General features: G+C 41.2%; 1 protein-coding gene across 1 annotated transcript; it reads left to right on the top strand.

Annotated features, from left to right (window-relative positions):
• The first annotated feature begins 371 nt into the window (after window positions 1-371).
• Window positions 372-21,740, top strand: NPY (neuropeptide Y). The gene is made up of 4 exons (XM_060782085.2): window positions 372-508; window positions 4,038-4,225; window positions 17,520-17,600; window positions 21,267-21,740. The coding sequence occupies exons 2-4, from the start codon at window positions 4,038-4,040 to the stop codon at window positions 21,289-21,291; spliced, it is 294 nt and encodes a 97-aa protein (XP_060638068.1). The 5' UTR covers window positions 372-508; the 3' UTR covers window positions 21,292-21,740.
• The last annotated feature ends 1,248 nt before the right edge of the window (window positions 21,741-22,988 follow it).

Below are 22,988 nucleotides of genomic sequence, written 5' to 3'. Positions count from 1 at the left end.
CAGTTAATGGAAAGTCTACTATAATCTCAAGCACTTCTCAGAGAGATTCAACCCGCCACTAAAGTTTATCTTGGAGGCTTTGGGTAGTTGCGGGTGGGAAGAGTGCCGGAATGTTCTCAAGCGCACTTCTTCGCCGAGTCTGCGAGGGGATTAAGGCGTCTGGCGGCCGGAGGGGGCCCACCAAGCCCCCACCCTCTCTCCCTCCCTTTTCCACGCCGATGATGATGGTGGTGATGATGCCAATGGTGGGCCAGGCGCGGGCGGGGCGCGCGTGAGGAGGGGGAGGGGGGCAGGGAGGGGGGGGGCTGTGGGAGAGCGACCGGAGCGTGATCGCCCCGAGCCCCTCCCGCCTCCTGGGAAAGCCATAAAACACCTCGCCCAGGCGCCCGGCCCCGCACTGGAGAGCGCCAGCCGAGTCGCAGCCGGGATCGCCAAGGAGCAAGGAAGGAGTTCCAGTCGGGATCCAGAGTCACGGGAGAAGGCAGAGGCGCAGGCACACAGGAAGAAGGTGAACAGCACCGGAGCGCGCCTCCTCCCGCTTGGCCAGGCTTTCCCCTTGCGTTCCCTTTCTCTTCTCTTCTCTTCTCTTCTCTTCTCTTCTCTTCTCTTCTCTTCTCTTCTCTTCTCTTCTCTTCTCTTCTCTTCTCTTCTCTTCTCTTCTCTTCTCTTCTCATTCCTTCTTTCTTTCTCTCCCATCCTTCCGTTCCTCCTCCTTTTCTCATTGTTTCCCCTTATTATTCTCCTTCCTTCCTTCCTCTTTCTTCTTTCTTTCCTCCCCTTCCTTCCTTCCATCCCTCTCCTTCCGTCCTTCCTTCCTTCCTTCCTTCCTTCCTTCCTTCCTTCCTTCCTTCCTTCTTCTTCTGTTCTCTTTTCCTCCTTTTTCATCTCCTTCCTTTCTTTTTCCTTTTTATCTCCTTCTTATCCTTTCTTATTCTGTTCTCTTTTTCTTTTTTCCTTCCTTCTTTCCTTCCACTTCTGTTCTCTTTTCCTCCTTTTTCATCTTCTTCCTGTCCCTCCTTATTTTCTTCTTCTCTTTCTTCTTCCTTCCTTTTTTCTCTTCTGTTCCCTTTCCTCCTTTTTTCTCTTCCTTCCTTTTCTTCTCCTTCTCTCCCTTTTTCCATCTCCTCCCCGTTCCTTTTCTTCTCTTTGTTTTTCATTCTTTCATTTCTTTCCTTGTTTCTTCTCCTTATGTTCGCTTTTCCTCCTTTCTCATTTCCTGCTCTCCTCTCTTTTCTTCTCCTGCCCTCACTTTCCTTTTCTCTTCTTTCTTTTTCTTGCCATCCTTTTTTTCTCCTTCTTCTTTCTTCCCATCCTTCTCCGTCTCTTTCCTTCCTTTATTTCCCTGCCCTTGATATAAATTTGTTGTTTTTATATGCTATTGGTTTTACTTTTTGTATTGTGCAGTTTATTTATTTTATGCCTTGTTTTTAGGGACTTTGTGTCATATGTAAGCTGCCTCGAATCCCTTCAGGGAGATGGAGGCGAGGTACAAAAAAAGTTATTATTATTGTTGTTATTATTATTATTATGCTCGCTCTGTGACAAAACGTTGCTATGAATCCTATTAACTCTTAATCTCTCCCCCCCCCCCCCCCGCCACTGCCACCACTTCCCTCTCTCACCTTCATCGTCTTCCCCCTGAAGTTTCCCATTGTTGAGACAGCTATTGTCCACCTGCTTCACAAACCTTGTAACTTTTTGGAAGATGCAATCATGTAATCAGTATATCCAGCACAGTGGTTTATTCTAGCATGAGATTTTAGGTGCGCGTTTTCAAATGATTCCTGGCTGAGTTACTGACTTGCTTGAGAAGGACCTTGCTAAGCAACAACTGTCAGTCCTTAACTGAGCCAAAGTGATCAAGAGGAGAATTTCAAGGAGAGATTGGAAAGGAACACAAACTGGGGGAATAAGGACAAATGTCAATCTATTATCAGAGTCAGAAACAATGGCTTGTTTTCACAATACATACATATATTAATAGACTGGTTTTAATTACATTTGTGGAAACAACCATCATCAACACAAGATTGCGACTTCTGCAGAACCAAAACTTTCCTGAAAGCAAAGTATTGCTTTTTAACTCTAAGAATTCTCGCAAGTCTGTGCATTTGTTTACAGATCCATAACGTTTCTGCTAAGTCAGTGTTATCTCCAGCTTATTGTTGTGGTGGTGCGCCTTCAAGCCATGTCCAATTTATGGCAACTGGGACCAGTGTGGTGTAGTAGTTTAGGTGTTGGTTTATGGCTCAAATGCCCATTGAGCCATGAAGCCCATTGGGTGACTTTGGGCAAGTCACACTCTCTCAGCCTTGGAGGAAGATAATGGCAAACCACTTCTGAACAAATGTTGCCAAGTATTGGAAATGGCTTCATGGTTTACAGCAATTACAATAGCGTAAATTTATCATGGGGTTTACTTAGCTAAAATTTGTTCAGTGAAGGGTTGGCATTGCCTTCCTTTTAGTCTGAGACAGTGTGACGTGCATAAATTCACCAGTGGATTTCCATGGCTGAATGGTGTATTGAGCCCTCGTATTCCAGAGTTGTAGTCCAACACTCAAACCACTGTGCCAAGCTGGTTTCATGTATATATTGTGAATTTTTGGTATTCTTATTTTATTCTTAATTCCACACTTCCAGAACTATTATATTGTGTATATGTACATTGAGCTTGAAAATTGTACACCATCAGTGCACCCAAGGAAGTGAATTAGGATCCTAAAAATCCATGTCAAAATAAATCAGAATTGATACAATTTTCTCCTTTTCCACATTTCTTCCCCTTCTTTTATGCCATGAAAGACTTTAAGCAGAATGCTTCCATCTTCAAAGCAGAAATGTACAAGTTCACTAGGGTTTTACATTTCTTTATGGTAAGTTATTATGGTCTAAGCCAGGTAGTACAGCCTCCAGATGCCAGAGATGGAAAAAGATGTGAAGCCTTTCCCTCTGTTTATGTACTGTCTGTCTTTGTTCATTGTATAACGGCACTGGATGTTTGTTGTATATGTGTACTGTAATCCGTCCTGAGTCCCCTCAGGAAGATAGGACAGAATATAAATACATTATATTATTATTAGTAGAAATGATAATAAACTTTCATACAAACCATATTTAAGAAGTGCTTCCCACCCTCCAATGGAGAAAGCTAACTAAATCCATTTTTATGAGAGATTGTATGCAGGATTTTTCTGAAATATTTGTTGTTCTTTGCTGATTTAGTTTCAGGGACAGGATTCCACAACTTGGACAGTTCATTTAAAGCTCAAATTAAAACCTCAAGAAAAGCAGTTACTCCACTGACAATTATTTTTTAATTTGAAAGAGCTTACCTGAAAGCAAAGGACTGGTAGTCATAGTTTTGCTGCCTCTCTATGCTTTCAAGACATTTATGACATAAGGTAAAGGTAAAGGTTTCTCCTTGACATTAAGTCTAGTTGAGTCAGACTTGGGGGTGATGCCCATCTCCATTTTTAAGCTGATGAGCCGGCGTTGTCCATAGATGCCTCCTAGGTCATGTGGCCGGCATGACTGGATGGAGTGCTGTTACCTTCCCGCCAAAGTGGTACCTAATGATTTACTCACATTTGCATGTTTTCAAACTGCTAGGTTGGCAGAAGCTGAGGCTAATGATGGGAGCTCACCCTGTCTTGCAGATTCAAACCACCAACCTTCCGGTCAGCATGTTCTGCAGCTTAACAGTTTAACCTGCTGTTCTACTATAGCCCCTGTATTTCTGACATAGGATGACCCAAAAGCAAACCTATCACAGAGTTTTCTTGGCAGAATTTGTTCAGAGAGGGTTTACATTTGCCTTTCCTTGGGATTGAGTCGGTGTGACTTGCCTATGGTTACGCAGTGGGGTTCAATGGGCAAGTGAGGATTGAAGCCCTGATTTTCAAGAGTTGTAGTCGAACACGCAAACCACTCCATCACACTGGCTCTCTACCCATCAAAAAGTAAAGAGTTGCTTGAATTTTTTCATGCCATGCTCTCTTGCCCTCCCTCTTGTATCCTTTCCTGGTGTCTTCCAGATGCAGGGGACCATGCGGTTGTGGCTGTCAATGATGACCCTTGCCTTGTGCCTGCTGATCTGCCTGGGGTCACTGGCAGAAGCATATCCATCCAAACCGGACAGTCCAGGTGAGGATGCCCCAGCAGAAGATATGGCCAGATATTACTCGGCTCTGAGGCACTACATCAACCTCATCACACGGCAGAGGTAGGTACCACAACCTTAACCTGTGTGGTAAGAGGGAAGGTACAACACTAGAGAAAATTGCTCACAGGATTCACAAATGACCATGCCCCTTGGGAAATATCTTAAAATTATACTCCTGGAAGTAACATTTGCAGCTCACAGAGATTCTTGCATGCAAGGGGCGTTGCTCCAGTTGTTTTGAGTAATAATTTACACCCACAGTTCCCAGCCTGTTCAAATGTCAGGAATGAAGGGAGCTGTAGACCAAAACAACTAGAAATCTCTAGGTTGATATAAGGAGATATTTTTTTCTTACTCAATGTGTGCCTTAAAACCATTTACACAAGGTGCCTAGAATCACAGATTCACTATATCTACCAAATTAGTGTGTTGAGAACAGGTAAACACACACACAAAAAGAGAATATGTTGCGTAAATATATCAGTATGAGCTTTCGTAAATACAATTCAATTCAACACATATATAGCAGTTATAATTTGGAAATAGGATTCAGCACCTTGGATAGATCTGTCAGCCCTGAAGCTAAAATCTGGAGTGGAATCAACACCACACAGGCATGGTGTAACAGATGTAATCCTCACATACATGAGACAACTGCCTGGTATAGGGGATCATCATAGTTTGTACACCACCCTTTATTCAGAAGAATAAAACTGTAATCTTTATGAAAAGGAAGAGAGAGATGCATTCCCAAAAACTGTACAGTGTTGATCTATTGAGAAGTCACTCCAATCCTACCTTGCAATATAAAAATGAAGGTAATCCAACAAAACCTGTGTGCTTGCTCTAAATTTGCATCAATGCCTTCTTGTGAAGAATTCACTCTGCAGGTTTGTAACTCTTGCAGTATTAGAATACAATGAGTTCTACCTGATATCACTCTTCCCTTTCAGGCAGCTATTAAGTATATAGAATCTCCAGATAGTCTGTGGCAAATGTACCCCTATGCTTTATTCTGTACTTCATGTTGAGACTCAAAAACAGTGTTTATCAACCTGGGGGTCAGGACTCCGAGGGGTAGTGGTGGTCGTGAGGTAGGTTTCTGATGGTCTTAGGAATCCTTTTTTGCAGAGAAGGCTGAAGATCTCTCACCTGTCCTTCTCTTCCTTTTTGGTGTTGGTGAACCACAACTCCCAGAATTAAAAAACAGCCTCCCCAACCCCACCAGTTTTCAATGTTGGCCATGTATTTAGTGTGTCAAGTTCGGTGCAGATCCATTGTGAGCTGGGTTCAGAGTGCTCTTTGAGTGTAGGTTAACTATAAATCTCAGCAACTACAACTCCCAAATGTCAAGGTCTATTTTCCCCAAACTCCACTTCACATTTGTGCATATTGAGTATTTGTGCCAAGTTAGATCCAGATCCATCCTTGTTTGAGTCCACAGTGCTCTCTGGATGTAAGTGAACTACAACTCCAAAACTCAAGATCAATGTCCACCAAACCCTTCCAGTATTTTCTCTTGGTCATGGGAGTTCTATGGGCCAAGTTTGGTTCAATTCCATCGTCTTTGGAGTTTAGAATGCTCTTTGATTGTAGGTTAACTATAAATCCCAGCAACTAAAACTCCCAAATGACAAAATCAATAAACCCCCACCCACCCCAGCAGTATTGAAATTTGTGTGTATTGTATTTGCACAAAATTTGGTCCAGTTAATGAAAATACACCTTGCATATCTGATATTTACACTATGATTCATAACAGTAGCAAAACTACAGATATGAAGTAGTAACGAAAACAATTTTTATGGTTGGGGATCACCATAACATGACGAACTGTATTAAGGGGTCATGACATTAGGAAGGTTGAGAAACACTGCTCTAAAGCCAAGATGGTGTAGTTTGCATGTTGTATTAGAGCTCTAGAAGACTAGGGATTAAATCTCCACTTCACCATGAAACCTACTGGGTGATGTCTGGTAAGTCACATTCTCTCATCTTCAGATGAAAGCAATGGCAAACCTCCTCTGTATAAATCTTGCTAAGAAAAACCCATTATTGGGCCACCTTAGAATTAGTAAAAATGGTAAATAACCTGAAGAAACATAATATCAACAACTGAGTATTCCATCTGTGGTTTATTTAAGGAGATCCCAGTAAGGCTCATTGTAAATGTTGGCACTCCTGTTCTTTGCCTCACACTCATTCCAGTGTGAAATGACATTGTAAGCTTTCATGTCTAGTTCTGCAGTCTTTTGACGATGAAGTAATGGAATTAACTTGCTTGCAGTGGAAGGCTGGTCAGTATGTAATGCTACTGACGAGTGAGTCATTTTACCCTTGCAGCCCCCTATCATTGCTCTGGCATGTTGCCTCATTTTGCTTATTTGTTTTAAAAACAGATCTGGAATTGATTGGTTTTTTCCTCCAGCAAAGACTGCAGAGAACTGTGATGAAACTTAACAAGTTATTGCAAGAGAATAGGAGATTAGAATGAGAAGTACTAGTGTACTGTGTATGGATGAGAAAGGTGTGCTCCCACACTGCCACACATACATAGCTTTTTGAAACCCAAGAGCTCAAGCTTCTGAGCTGAAGCAATGTGGTGCCAGGAGATTGCATTCCTCCCTTTTTTTCATCCTCCATTTTTAAAAATACTGCTGTAAACTCAAAACTAGGTCCATTTTGAATGAAGCATGTCAGCTTCAGTTTGCAGCTTCTTTGTCAGTAGAGAAACTACTAAGTTTCATGTTAAGAGGGCCAAGGGGAAAATTATATGCTGGACTAGCTTTTTAAAAAAAATGTCTAAAAAACTAAACCAGGTAATGTTTGACATCTACCGCCCTATTTCAAAGGGGATCAGTTTCCATAAAATTGTTCACCATCTATCAGGTGCTGAAATGAGTTAAATAGATAATAGGTAGTCATCATGGAGCCTTCACTAATGCATTAGCATTACCACAAAAAACAAAAACAAGCCACATTATTCTTGCCATTTTGTTCCCCTGTGAAGCGTTGCTAATTCAAGAGTGGGAGGCAGAGGACTTTGGCAATTAACCTTGTTTATAATTCATGCATGGAGCTCTGAGGAAATCAATATTTGTCTCTTGGTGGATGTGACGAGACAACCAGGTTACAGTGTCTGCCCAGGTACACCCCATGGAGAGTCGGCAGGGCATCTGTCACAGGATCCTGCTGCTGATGTTCATCCTTCATTACCTGGCTGCCAAGAGTTGAGAGCAGAGTTTGTCAGAAATTGATGCAAAGAGCATCCAGACACACAATTTACTATGCTCTCAGTTTGAAGTGTATGATCTAGTCTCTGGGTCAATTCAACCACTTGCCACTTGTTGCGGTAGTCAATACTATCATAGGGTCTTCATAGCAGGATTTGTTCAGAGAAAGTATTACCATTGCTTTCCTCTTAGGTTGAGGTATTGTTACTTGCCCAAGATTACACAATGTGTTTCCATGGCTTGGCAGATATTTGAAACCTGGTCTCTCAGAGATCAAAACCTAGGACCTGTACCTGAGTTCTGCCAAATCATTGGGTGCAAAAGATGTTGAGATCACAATTTTATTTTAAGTGCTGGACCTGAATGGACTTCATAGTCATAGGCTTCAATGGCTGGAATCACTGGGTTGGTGTAGGTTTTTCATGCTATATGGCCATGTTCTAGAAGCATTTTCTCCTGTCGTTTCATCTGCATCTATGGCAGGCATCCTCAGAGGTTGTGAGCTCACAACCTCTGAGGATGCCTGCCATAGATGCAGGTGAAACGTCAGGAGAGAATGCTTCTAGAACATTGCCATATAGCCCAAAAAACCTACAACAACCCATTCATAGTCATTATGTCCAAATCCTCTTTCTCCCAAATGGTTTTCATTTTAGCCATTAATTTAGACAGTATGTGATTGTATCTATCAATAAATATTATTGAGCCAGCAAGGAGCCCCCAGTGGCACAATGGTCCCTTGTGCCAGCAGGACTGGTTGACCAATAGGTTGGTGGTTCGAATTGTGGGAGCGGAGTAACTCCCGTCTGTCGAGCTCTAGCTTCCCATGCAGGTACATGAGAGAAGCCTCCCATAGGATGGTAAAACATCAGTCATACTGGCATCCCCTGGGCAATGTTCTTGCAGACAGCCAATTCTCTCATGCCAGAAGCGACTTGCAGTTTCTCAAGTCACTTCTGACACACATACACACACACAAAAAGTGAGCCAGAAGTCCTTGCTAATGATGAAAATCAATCAGTAAAATGGAGCCAGTGCAATGCAATGATTTGAATGTTGGACAAAGTGATATTGTTAGATTTTGGCAACTTTTTAGTCCGTGGTCTGGGAGATATAGGCCCCTTCCACGTAGCTGACTAAAATCCCACATTATCTGCTTTGAACTGGAATATATGGCAGTGTGGACTCAGATAACTCAGTTCAAAGCAGATATTGTGGGATTTTCTGCCTTGGTATTCCGGATTGTGTGGCTGTGTGGAAGGGCCCATACTCCATTTCTCACCCCGATCCCCACCTCTAATTCCAGCGATACTTTGTGAACATCTTCCTCTAACTTTCTCTCATCAATCTATTTAATACCTCTCAACACAATGATGTTTTTTTTTTAAAATAACATGTTTTTTGTTTCATTTATTGTTAGAGTTTGGGAGCAAAAATAAATAAATAATAGAGCTGGATGGTCCATGGCTTATTTTTTGCCCAACTCATACTGGAAAGTGTAGATACTCTTTTTATATTCCTTTAGAAAAAAATGCTATCTGTGCTTTCAATATGTTCTAGTGCTTTGCAATAGCATTTCCCACATCTTTGCTGACTAGTGTATTCCACACCAAATCACTAATGTATTTTCAATGGTCTCATCTTCTTGAAATCATTTTGTAAAAGTACTTGAATGCACTGTTCCTTGCTTAGTGCTACAGTTATTTGGAGGAACTGAAAATTGCGAATATATTCTGAATGTTTCCTGGATCAAAGGAAACAAGGAAACATTTTGTGCGACAGTGACATACTGAATTATCACACATATCTGCTCTTTCTGAAAGATCTCAGTCTGATGGAGTATAGATCTGTAAACAGACACTGAGCCACTCTAAGATTAGCTGTTGCAAGCTGAGTTGGGCAAACTGGGGGCGCATCTACACTGCAGAATTAATGCAGTTTGACCCCACTTTAATTGCCATGGCTCAATGCTATGGAGTCATGGGAGATGTAGTTACGTGAAGTCTTCAGTCTTCTGTGTCAAAGAGTGCCAACACCATTAAATTATCTGAATTCCAGTCCCAGTATACCATAGAGTTGCCCTATGTGTAGCATACAATAGAATTATCTATCTAGAGCAGGCCTGGGCAAACTTCAGCCCTCCAGGAATTGTGGGAGTTGTAGTCCAAAACACCTGGAGGGCTGAAGTTTGGCCAGGCCTGTTCTAGAGGTTCTAGCAAATTCCTAGAAAGAACATTTCCTTCTAGGCACGGATAAGTGAAATTGTGGGTATGGATTCCACAGTTTTGGTTGTCTTATTGTATGGAAATTTGTGTGCACTTTATGCTTTTTGAAACTGTTTTTGAAAAATTGCTTTTGTCTGTTTTAAGGAACATTTGTATTTGTTGTGCATCATGTCATAAGAGATGATGAGCAAATACTTGTTCAGCTCCCCTAGAAAATAATGTAATAGCAACTCTTTAGTGGATAAGGATGATACAGAACTGCCCACTAACTTCTTACTCCCACAGATGTAAGCCACTTATGAAGGCATAATTTCCCAACAGAATTATAGTCATGATAGTATCAGGTTAAGTGATAGATACGTTTTATTGATTGGCCTATTGGCCGTATCAAAACATTTAACACATAACACATTTAACACATAACACATTTAACACATAGTCATACAACATACAATGCTCGGTATAAGAGAGGTTAAAATAAAAGAGGTTAAAATAAACAAACTGTTGGCAGATCCCGTTCAGGTCAAATATCTGTGTCACCTCCACAGTTTACCCCAATTGATTCTAAATGTGCAATTCTCAGCTGTGTTGCTTTGAACAGAAAAAGGGCTGTTTTGTGTGTTATTTTAGGATTCTGGCCGGCCAACAAAAATGAAGTTTTAATATGTGGATCCCAGTGTGTTTTGTGAATAATGTATGGTCCAAGGCAATGGCCTCTCTCTTTCTTATACAGCTCACAGTTGAACAGAACATGTGTGATATCCTCCACCTCTGATGCTCCGCAAATACAAACTCGATCGTTGTATGGGACCTGATTAAACCTTCCGTGCTTGACCATTGAATCCAGCTGCTCAAAATGAGCGATAGTATCAGGTTTTTCAGCCTAGAGTCCACTTCTTCAAAAACATGTAGACTATAATCCATATGATCATAAATGTGAGTCTTTAAGCTGTAGCAAGATGGTTGGTTTATTTTTGCAGAAACTGACTGATATTGCTTCACCTTTGGCAGTTACTTAAAGAAAATAAATTTCTTTGTTTGCTTTTTGTATTTTTCCCCTTGGTCTCAATTGATGAAATCAAATCCATAGAAAAAGTGTAACTTGATTATTTAAAGTTAAAGATGAATTATACTTTTGAAAATCTACCCTAGCCAAGCATATTAACAGTTAAATACTTACCCATATCAGAATTTAACTGGTCCGTAAAGCCTATATGTGTTTAGGTTGTGTGTGTGTAGACCAGTGGTTCCTAACTTGTGGTCCATGGACCACCAGTGGTCCACAAGAACAAAAATATGGTCCGTGGCCTCACAACACCATTGCCTTGAAGCCATGCAGCAATACGAGCAACTGGTTTTGCAAAGCACTCTTATAGTGCCGAGGCAATGGGGATGTCTGGAGGGGAGAGGCTGACTACACACAAAAGATTACTACTACCACACCTGTTCTAGATTATTAAATATGGTTTTCTGTGGGCGAGCAGAGAGTGACTACTAGATGGCATATGTTCTGTATCAGAAATTAGATCTGATGTGGTCTAGTCATTGCAATAAGTAGAAATGGGTTGACATGGCCCTTTGGAAAGCTCCAAAATCTGAAATTTCTTTCTGGGAATTGAAGGCAAAAACATCTGGGGACCCACAGGTTGAGAACCACTGGTCTTAGTGGTACTAAATCTGGATCTAACTCATTGCACTTTAATGATTATATTGTAAGGTAAAGATAAAGATTTCCTCTTGACATTCAGTCTAGTCAAGTCCAACTCTGAGGGGTGGTGCTCATCTCAATTTCTAAGCCGAAGAGCTGGTGTTGTCCATAGACACCTCCACAGTCATGTGGCCACCATGACTGCATGGAGCGCTGTTACCTTTCTGCAGAAGTGGCACCTATTGATCTATTCACATTTGCATGTTTTCAAACTGCTAGGTTGGTACAGTAGAAGCTGGGGCTAACAATGGGAGTTTTTTTATTTTACACCCTTTAATTTTACTTTTTTTGTTGAAAAATAGATAATTAATTCTGAAGCAAAGAAGACTATGTCAGGTCACTAGATCTTAAGAGTGGAATTAGTCTTTTGTGGAAAAGAAAAGATACCATTATAATTCAGCAATGAGAGGGAGGGAGACGTACTTTTATGAAATCAATTTCAAATGTCAAATAAAAAGTGAAATTCTCATGACTTGGATGTCACAATAGCTTAATTCAGCTGCTTATTAGATATCCCATTTAGTCTGTGAAAGTGATTACAACACGGTCCAGTTTTGGCTCATCTCCTAATTGATTTACTATTCAAACCAGATGAGATAGTTTTAATTAGGTTTTCACTGGCTTTTGGTTTTTCAGTAGAAGGGAGGAAGATCATATCATCTTGTTAAAGATGCCTTTACCAAACTGACAACTCACTTTCTATGCAATGAAATTAACAAATAATGGGAAAGTGGCAAAAAGAAATGCTTCTCTTCAAACAAAGTTTGAATGGTGTGATGTGCTTACAAGAATAACTCCATGGGTGAAGTGAGAGGACATGGATGTAACAAGTAACAGTTCCCCTAATGTTAGTATCTTTTCCAGGTGCGTTTTTGTATTTTTGCTGGCTCTAGTGGTGATTTGTTGGTTCTGCTATCATGTTTTATCTTGCAAAATCATAGAGTTGGAAGGGGCCTTATGGGCCATCGGATCCAACCACTACTTACTGCAGTGTCTCTAAGAGCCGCCGCAAACTAGCCTCCTGCGGGAGCAAACTGTGCCAGCACATCCATGACGTCATGAGCCTGCGCCTCTCTCTCCGCCCCTTTCTCCGCCTCTTTCTCTGTGCCAGTGTGGTTTTTCCTTTGCTAGGGCAGCTATGCCAGCGTACTCTCGTTGTTGACAGAATTCAACAACGAGAGTACGCTGGCAATGCTGCCCTAGCAAAGGAAAAACCACGCTGGCACGGAGAAAGGGGCGGAGAAAGGGGCGGAGAGAGAGGTGCAGGCTCATGACGTCATGGACGTGCTGGCAGTTTGCTCCCGCAGGAGGCTGGTTTGCGGCGGCTCTAGCTAAAACATTTCAAGCAAGTAGCTGGTCAGCCTTTTTTTTTTGAAGACATCAAGAAAAGGAGAGACCATTATTTCTCTAAGGCTAAGCAGTTGCCTTTACCAGGATGAATAAGCCTGGCTTCTTTAACCTTTCCTTGTATGTTTTCTTCTCCCTACCTCTTGTGCCCCATCTCTGCATCTGCATAAATTTATCTATATCTTTAAAATGAAATATGCAGATGAGGCCTGGCCAGCACAGTGGGATTATTACTTCCCTTGACTTGGCAACTATGGTTCCCTTCATGCAGGCTAAAATAAAAATGGTCTTCTCTGCTGCAGCATCACATTGTTGGCTTATATTCAATTTATGATCAACAATAATCCCAGGATCTTTTTTTTTTTGGCATATACTGTATATACTCAAATGCAAGCCGACTTGAATATAAGCTGAGGCACCTAATTTTACCACAAAAAACTGGGAAACTTATTGACTCAAGTCTAAGCCGAGGGTGGGAAATGCAGCAGCTTCTTTGACGTAAATGTACTTTATCATTCCAGCAATCACAATAGTTTATTTTAACTATATATCTTGGGGGAAATGCTGTTATGTATATGAATAAGGAAAAGTGGGAAAGACTAGTGCTGAGAGAGGAGGAGAGGAAGGTGCAGGCTGCACTGAGAGAGGAGGAGAGGAAGGTGCGCGCTGCACTAAGAGAGGAGGAGAGGAAGGTGCACGTTGCACTGAGAGAGGAGGAGAGGACATGCGTGCTGCACTGAGAGAGGAGGAGAGGAAGGTGCACACCGCACTGAGAGAGGAGGAGAGTAAGTGTGTGCCACGCTGAGAGAGGTGGAAAGTAAGTGTGTGCCGCACTGAGAGAGGAGGAGAGTAAGTGTGTGCCGCGCTGAGAGAGGAGGAGAGGAAGGTGCACACTGCACTGAGAGAAGAGTAGAGGAAGGTGCGTGCTGCACTGAGAGAGGAGGAGAGGAAGGTGCGCGCTGTACTGAAAGAGGAGTAGAGGAAGGTGCATGCTGAACTGAGAGAGGAAGAGGGGAAGATGCATGCCACACTGAGAGAGGAGGAGGGGAAGTGCGTGCCACACTGAGAGAGGAGGAGAGGAAGGTGCGCGCTGCACTAAGAGAGGAGGAGAGGACTTGCATGCTGCACTGAGAGAGGAGGAGAGGAAGGTGCACACTGCACTGAGAGAGGAGGAGAGTAAGTGTGTGCCACGCTGAGAGAGGAGGAAAGTAAGTGTGTGCCACACTGAGAGAGGAGGAGAGTAAGTGTGTGCCACGCTGAGAGAGGAGGAGAGGAAGGTGCACACTGCACTGAGAGAGGAGTAGAGGAAGGTGCATGCTGCACTGAGAGAGGAGGAGAGGAAGGTGCGCGCTGTACTGAAAGAAGAGGAGAGGAAGGTGCACACTCCACTGAGAGAGGAGTAGAGGAAGGTGCATGCTGCACTGAGAGAGGAAGAGGGGAAGATGCATGCCGCACTGAGAGAGGAGGAGAGAAAGGTGCGCGCCGCACTGAAAGAGGAGTAGAGGAAGGTACGTGCTGCACTGAGAGAGGAGAGGAAGGTGCGTGTTGCACTGAGAAAGGAGGAGAGGAAGGTGTGCACTGCACTGAGAGAGGAGCAGAGGGAGGTGCATGCTCTGCTGAGAGAGGAGAAGAGGAAAGTGCTTGCTGTGCCAAGAGAGGAGGAGAGAAAGGTGCATGCTGTACCGAGAGAGGAGGAGAGGAAAGTGCATGCTGTGCAGGAGAGGAAGGAAAGCTGGGTTGCTGTGAGGAGAGATGAGGGTCCTGGCAGGAAGGCATGGGGCTGAAAGAAGCCATTCTTTCAGCCCCACGCCTTCTCGTCAGGACCCTCACTCGGGTATAAGCAAAGGGGGGGGAGGCTTTTTCAGCCTAAAAAAAAGAGCTGAAAAACTAGGCTTATACTCGAGTATATACAGGGTACTGCTGAGCCATGCATCTCCTGTGTTTCATACAAATTCTTCTCCTGCCGGGGAGATAGTTTTATTCACACATTAAACTATACTCATTCAAAAGGAGCAATGGGGATCAGATCCTAGGATATAGGGCCGATCTGGAAGGGCCCTTAGAAGCTTCTATGTGGAATCTTTTATATTTTATGCTGTTCTTCGTCCTATGGTAGTGTTCCCCAAGACAATGAGAAAGCAATGAAAATATACCAAACAGCACAAGAGACCAATATCTTTCTTTAGGAAAATGCTAATGCTAATGAATTACTTTAGGGGGCTATGAAACAAGTTGTGCAGCAAATTACTTATTAAACAGTTTTCTTTCCACACGCCAATCCAGACTGCCGGCCAGACTAACAAAGAACTCCAGACTCACAGTGTTAAAGATTTTTTTAATATAATAGGAGCCCTGGTTTATGGCAATAAAGCATGAGTGGAGGGCAATTTTGCTGGATTTCCATTATATTTACTGCAGCCGAGCCTCATCTTTATTGTAAAAGACAGCATCCAGAAGTACTATTAAATGACATCAATAAGGATTTTGCCTCATAATGGGCAGCAGGATTGGATTTTTAATTTGGTAAACTAATATAAAAAAGCCCAGGCATTTTCCTTAAGGATATTAACTCATTCTCCTGTCAGAGCTTGGACCATGGCTAAATACGCTGGAGAAAGGAAACAGAGACAAACTGTGGATGATTCAGGCTAGAAGAGGATTGGAGTTCAACACTGTGCTTCATTAAATTATGGCATGGGCTGTTTAATAATGCAGCTGGTTCTCTTCAAATTCTTCATTTAAATCCAAGGCTTTGGTTTCTTGAGAGAAACATGGAAAGAAAACTTGTCAGCGGAGTAAGAAGCCTTTGAATGCACAGTGTACTTAGTACTGTATATACAATTGCATCAGGGAAGCTATTATTTCAAAGATAGTTGCTTATTAGAGGTTTATTATGCTGGGGGCCAGAAATGAAATCGAATTCATGAAGGACAAATCCTTTTGTGGCCATTTGGAAAGACATTTGAAAAGAGAATATTCGTATTTATAAAGGTTATGCCTCTAATGCAGGAATGGGCAAAGTATTGCCCTCCAGTTGCAGTTGGGCTGCCATTACCAGCATCCTTTATCAATCATTCAGTCTGATGAGAGCTGCAGTCTTTTAGCCTGTATCTTCTTTACTGCAGATTTATAGTGCTTTGACATCACCTTAAGTGCCATGTCTCAATCCTATGGAATCTTGGGATTTGCAGTTATTGTGACACCAGAGCTCTCTGACAGAGAAGGGTAAATATCTTAACCCCCCCCCCTCCCCTACAAATCCCAGAATTCCATATCATTGAGCCACATCCAATTTTTATTTATTTTGTGTCAAAAGCATTGTATAAATAAGTATAAAACGGACAAAATAGAGGAAGCACAAGTGGCTAAATAATTTTAGACCAAAAATGAGCAACAGCGACCACATTGTTTGTAGTTTTAAACAATTCTTCCTCTGTGCATGAGGCAGGCATTGTACGCAAGCATACAGATGTGGAATTGTTTGTTCTGCTCCATAGTTTCACAAGGAGGAAGATTCTTCTAGGTAATGCCATTTTGCTAGGTTGTCTTTTGATCTGCCCACTCTACTTCCGAGTCTGTTCAGGAACTTTCAAGTTGCCCATTCTTGGTTTGCCCCTGGAGGCAGACCCTCGTGGGGTGTTATCATCCAATTGAGATTTCCTGGTTTAGCTGCCCAGAAGGATACTCTTGCTGTTGCTGGGAGAATGTTAAGAGGAGTGGTGGTTCTCATGAAGCTTTTCCTTGATTTGAGTCTACTGGGAGGAGGCTGGTAGCCATGCAGTGGATGGCTTTCACAGTGTTCAACCTTATATCTCTCATAGTTAGCAGCAACTTCCATTGCACATGGGGGGGGGGGGGGGGGCGGCATGCCAGCTAGTTTATAGAGTCTATCAACAGCTATAGGTTTGAGACATCCTGTGATTATTCTATATGTTTCGTTCAGTGCTATATTCACCTGCATTGCTTTACATTGCCATGGGCAATTAATCTGGTGTCAAACTTCTATGCCAATACACCCTTGGAGTCAGAAGGGACCACAAAGTCTATATATTCCAACTCCCTGTCATGTGGGAATACACAAGCACTCCTGAAAGATGTCCACCCAAATTCTCTTGAAGTGAATACTCTGGATGATGGAGACACAGCAGGGAAATAATTGCTTAGTTACAAATTGCTATTTAGTTACAATCCCTTTTCACAACAACAGAGGTACAACTAACTTATATTACAGTTGTAACACAATGAGGGATAACATCATCTCTTCTTTGGTGTAACTATAACTTTCTAAAATTACTTGCATGAATTCAGGGACATGATGGAGGAGGAATATTGCACATTTCAGATTCTGGCTCTGTTCTAAATATTGAGGAGAAGAAGTGGATGGGAGAACAGTGGAGTTTTGAACCAGGAAAAGTAAAACATAACTTTAAAATTATAATGACAGCTGATTGCTTTTGAGATTTTAGCTGGAATCAGTTACTTCAAAAGGACAAATCACAAGCTGTTTCAGTAGAAAGGAGTTGTTCAGTTTGTGAGCATCACAGTCTCATCTGGAAAATATCTTTTGGAAACAAACATAGGCAGAGGACTAAAATGTTTAGATAACTTCATTTTTTCTCTTCAATATCTAAAAGACTTTGGGCTTTTAAAGAAAGTAAATTTTCTACTTATTTTCCTTTGCTCTCCTAAAATAGAACCTTGCATCCATATGATGTATACTATACATACATCTGATATATGTATGTGTATCAGTAATGCTTTACTACAGAAAAGGTTTTTAAACTTTACTTTAAAACCCAATTGCAATTTTGAGCATACTTGTTTTCAATCCACTTTAATAGGTATGGAAAGCGGTCCAGTCCAGAGACACTGATCTCCGATCTTTTGTTGAGAGAAAGCACAGAAAACATCCCCAGGTCTAGGTAAGCGTAATTTTTCTGATACTTATTTTCATTATATTTTTCTCTCACATATTTCTAATGCCTAGCATCTCCCAATACTTAACTGCTGTAATTTTGCTAAATCACTTTTAACTATAATTCCTAGTAATTTAAAAGGTCTTAGTGCAAATTGGTGAAGGGCAATTTCTGAAATTTTGCTTGAAAATAAATGTGATATACGTGGGAGCGAAGAAAACAAGAAGCTGGGAGTATGGGCATCCTTAGAAAGGTTTTGGATATGAAACCATGACTATTTGTGTAAGATCAAGAAGACAAACAAACAAAACCTGGAAAGTCTTGATGTTTCTAGAGACTGTTGGCTTATCTGTAATCGATGAAAGGCAGGCAACCCTTAGGGGTTCTTGTAAGCAATATAGGTAAACTTTTATCTATAACCCGTTCTATCTCGAGGTAGATTTCTTGAGATAATCAAGCCAATTTTCCCCCTCTCCCACTTCACCTTTAAAAGGTATCCTGAGTAACTCATTCCTATTTCTACTATGTTGCTCTAGCTCTTCCACATTCTGTACAATGTAATCGCCAAATATTCCTACAAGAATGGGAACTATGTGGCTCAGGGGCTGAAAATAGTCCCCGAATGCTTTCTGTTTTTAAAACTGTTCATGATGCAAATGCAAAAAATGGACAGAACAGAAACAGTCAAGCAGTTTTTAATTCTTTTTTTAAGTCAAACATTTCCGCATATATAAAAACAATAATATATAATCAACAAGAGAAAGGACAGAAAAAAAGACACGAAAATAAAAATGCCAAAAGAAGAAAGAGAAAAAAATAAATTCTTTATTTAAATGTTATTTTGGTCCCCTGCAGCATTTGAAAAATAACCAATTGGCCCCAGTGTCTAGGGGCATTATTATTCCACCTTCACTTCCATAGTAACATCCTATGGAATTGTGAGGTTTGCGGTTTAGGGGAGAACCTCCTGAATAGTCAGCCAGAGAGTTCTTGAGACTCACTAAACTAACTATTGTAGGTTTTCATAGGATGTAGCTATCGTATTTAAAATGGAATAAAGCACCGTAATTGTATATTATATGAATGGGAACCAGGTAGAAAACAGGGCAGGGATGGTCCCTGGATCTTGTGTGGTGGACCAGATACAGAGAGATGAACACCTCAAGTAATAGATGTTTGAGGACCAGAGGGAAGTTCCCCACTACTTCTTCTGAAATTATTGTAATAAGCACCTCTATTGCATCAAAGTATGGGAGATGAAGCTGTTACATCACTCATGAAAAAATAAGAATGAGCTGTCCATTGACTTGGATTTTAGACATGAAAGGTGTAAGGCCAAAGGTAGGGGGAAGATCTCTTTAGTTCTTTGTCTCAGGCAGGAAAACAGCATGGGTCAACTCTACCTTTCCTAATGCATTATACAGCTGGACACAACTCCCACTCTTCTGTTGCTCTTCTGTTTAACATGTTCATTTTAATTTGCATTAACTTCTGGAAAGAACCATGTTTCTAGTTCAGTAAATAGTAAGAGTAAAAATCCCACCAGTCCTTTTTGGAGAAACTGTAATATATTCCAACTTTATATATTCCTGGGCTTGTTAAAAATAAATGTCAAGGCTGAGTTCTAACCGGCTTTGGCACACGAGAACTTGGAATCCAAAGACTGCAGGGTTTAAAAAATGACTTTTGACTGAGAATGAATGTCAGCTATAAGAGTCAACTGCTGATGGAGGAAAATGTCTGTTTTATGGCTTAGCAAAAGATTAAAATGTCTATTTCAACGATGAATGTCAGAAATGGTGGTTGCTAATTTCAAGTCATTCTGCAGTTATTTTTATTGATCTCCTTCTCACTGAAGCATATTTCCAGTGAAGCAACATTGGAAGTGGCATGTACAAAAATTGACTAAATGATCCCTTGGCATATTTTATAGTGCAACATTAACAGGGAACAAAACACATGAGTATAGTGGAATGCTGTAGCGATACTTACCCATTTTGCTATACATTGCTTAGTACACTGTGGCATTTAAAAATCTCATTAAAGAAATATCCCTTCATCCAGACTTCTGCAAAAGCTTGAAAACATGTATATGTCCCCGGCCACTTCCACAGAGAAGTCCATAATCCATAATCTTTAATAAATAAAGTCCATAATAAAGTCAACTTCCATAATCTTTTGAGAATTTGGAAGCAATGCATTTGTTACAAGGAACGATGGGTCAGAGTAGCAATAATCCAGCCTGGACTGTAGAGTGGTTGCATTGCCCATCTCTATTACCTGCAGTGGAAGAACAGCATCAAGACTTCCCAGTCATGCCCTGTTGGATGGCCACTGTTACCTGTGTCCAAAGAACTCCTGCCATTACTTGGCACCTTGCAGATGTCAGCAAAGGTGACCACATGACAAGGGGGGGGGGATTTTGGCAAAGGAACCAAGTGACTGCCACCTCGCTTTCCTTGTGCCATAGACCAAAATGGTGGCACTGGCCGGTGTGATCACTGGGGTCAGTTCCCAATTGGAACCACAATGTTTGGAGCTGCTCCAGAGATCCAGGGAGCTTCAGAGCATTTCCTGACTTTTCCTAACACAGTTCCAAACCACCTTAAATGTTGAAGGCACAAAGGCCATGTGTATCATGTGGGCATCGAGGAGCGATTTCTCACTCTCCTCTTTTGATAAGTATCATTCCTATCAATGGTTCTTTTGGCTGAAATTCCAAGACATAATGACTTACTATAAATGGCTTGTGAGGACAAGCGCCACACAGGTGTCTGGATACTGACATACACTCTGAAGTATTTTCCCTCCCTTCTTTTTTATAGTCTTTGGCACTTTTTATTTATTATTTATTTATTTCAAACATTTGTATCCCGCCCTTCTCAATCCTTGAGCGGGAACTCAGGGCGGGATACAGCCGGCAATAATTTGATGCCAACACAAAGGAAAACACAATGCAACACCACATTACACAATAGGTAAAAGATTAAGTTAAAAAATCCCTTTAAAACATTATTATTAACTATTTAGCCATATCCAAGTCCAATTCAGCACCCTAAGACCCAGTCCATAGTCAGGTTCTCAAACATTACAATTGCTGCCAAACCTACTACCCAAATGCCTGGTCCCAAAACCATGATTTAAGTTTCTTCCTAAAGGAGAGGAGGGATGGAGCTGACCTAACCTCGCTGGGGAGTGTGTTCCACAGGCGGAGCATGTACCACTGTTCAGTCTTTGGGGGTTAATACTACTTTGTTACACATTAATAACTAAGAAGGTGATATCAGAATTGTAGAAAAGAGCTCTAGGAACTAAATTTCATAAAGGGACTATTCCATGCTCTTAACAGATATTCTGCATTGTGCTACATAGGCTAATAATAATAATAATAATAATAATAATAATAATAATAATAATTTATATCCCGCTTTTCTCCCTATATGGGACCCAAAGCACTTAATAACATTTTAAAACAATACAAATCAACCATACATAAACAATAAACAATACATTATGTATGTTTTTATATAACACTATAGCAAACTGTTTGACTGAATGAATGAATTAATGGGTGGGGGATTGAGGGGGGGGACTCCCAGATGAGCTTTACTTCTTTTTGTATTCTCCTACTGACCTTCAGAATACTTTCCTCTTTTTCATGATGTGTTACAGATATGAAGATCCTGCAATGTGGTGATGGAACTAACAGCCAGTCTTCAGTCTTTTTCAGAGTTTTCAGTGCATAATCCATTGCTAGAAGACCTGTTGGAATTTTACATCCCCTCCAGTGCATGCAGCCATTGTACTGAATTCTGTAGTTTTTCCTTCATTCTCCTTGTACATACATTTATTTAAATAAAGTACTTGTGCACTCTAAGTGTTACCATTTTACATGTGTGCGCAAGAAAAAAGGCCACTGTAGCGAATAAAGCTTTGTTCTTAAGCGGTTGAGTTACAATTTCCGTACTGTCTAGAGTAGCATGTACAATAACCGTAGCACCAACTCTAATCGTTGTAAAAATTGACATTTATCTAACATTTTATTTGAATCAGTCTCTCGTAAAATTTGATTTCTAGAACATTATTTGTTTCATGACAGTTACTGCCCGTGATGCAAATGAGAAAAATAAAATGATGTGGAAAGTGCATATTTTTCTAATCAGAGTACAGAATATTATTTATTACCTTGATAAATGTCTTAGCTTTAATAGTATATATAGTGCAAGGAAAGCGTCATTTTCCACTGAATTTCGCCTCTTTATCACAACAAATGAAAACGCATATTCTAAAAGCACTGCCACTTCATTTATTTTAAGATTATTCAGAGAGAGAAAAGACAGAGACTTGCATCCTATTGTTTGGTCCACAATGAGAGTAGACCTTTTGAACCAGTTGCTTAATGGTGAATTAACACATAGGTGAATCTTGTTGGAACTGACAACATAATTTAGGCTATACTGGTTTTTAAGACATCAGTAGAAAACACTTCAAAAGGAATTGGGTAAATCATAGTATTATATAGTTAGTGCAACCCTACAATTGTGACCTACCAAATCCAAGCAACCCTCAGAGTTGATACCAGAAGGGCCCATTGCAAACCGTGACAATGGCCCATTGCAAACCCTGACAATCCCCTTTTGGTTTCCCTTATCATTATCAGAAGTTCTGCTGCTTGCTGCCATTTATTCATTCACCTTCTTCCTTCTCTCTCTGGACAAATTTTCCTATGCATAGTGTTTTTCATGAAAGTAGAGTCAGTGCCTGGTTCTGTTCTATGGTGGATGGCCATTATATTGCATCCCATGTCATGTCATTTTTGACCTCAAGTTTAGGCACCACAGCTGGCCAGTCACCATGGAAGGGATCCAAGAATTAGATAAAATTCTGTTGGGAATGAATTAGATGGGGATGGGGAAGAAGGTCTCATAAGGCCAGCAAGCTGGAGCCAGTATAACAACAGCCAGCTGTTGCCTGGCATGTGGTCTCCTCTGGCAGAAGCTATCAGGGGCCATAATTGCATTGGGAAAGGATCTCTTGGTGCCATCAAGGCAAAAACCCACTGAGGTCTGGTGACACCTTTGCCTACCATTGTAAAGCAGACTGTCAGGATCTTGGGACTCCTCTCATCTTACAATTCCAAGTAGACAGCAAACACAGGGTTTATCAAGCCTCTCATGGGCTATCATTCATTGATGATCAACTTCCATGTGACTTGAAGATCCTGGTTTAATGACTATATATTATGAAAACAGTGTATTACTGGACTGCAATTTCCTTGAACTGCAACTGTGGTGAGGAATGCTGGGAGTCCAAGAACATCTGGAGGGCCAACTCTGGTATAAATTAATCGCAAACTAACTTTTGGGCTCCCTGGTGGTACAGCGGGTTAAACCA

The sequence above is a fragment of the Anolis sagrei genome, chromosome 6 (assembly GCF_037176765.1).
Source record: "Anolis sagrei isolate rAnoSag1 chromosome 6, rAnoSag1.mat, whole genome shotgun sequence".
Lineage (NCBI taxonomy): Eukaryota > Metazoa > Chordata > Lepidosauria > Squamata > Dactyloidae > Anolis > Anolis sagrei.
Note: the sequence above shows the minus strand (reverse complement) of the source record. Positions and strands in the feature narration are given on the sequence as shown.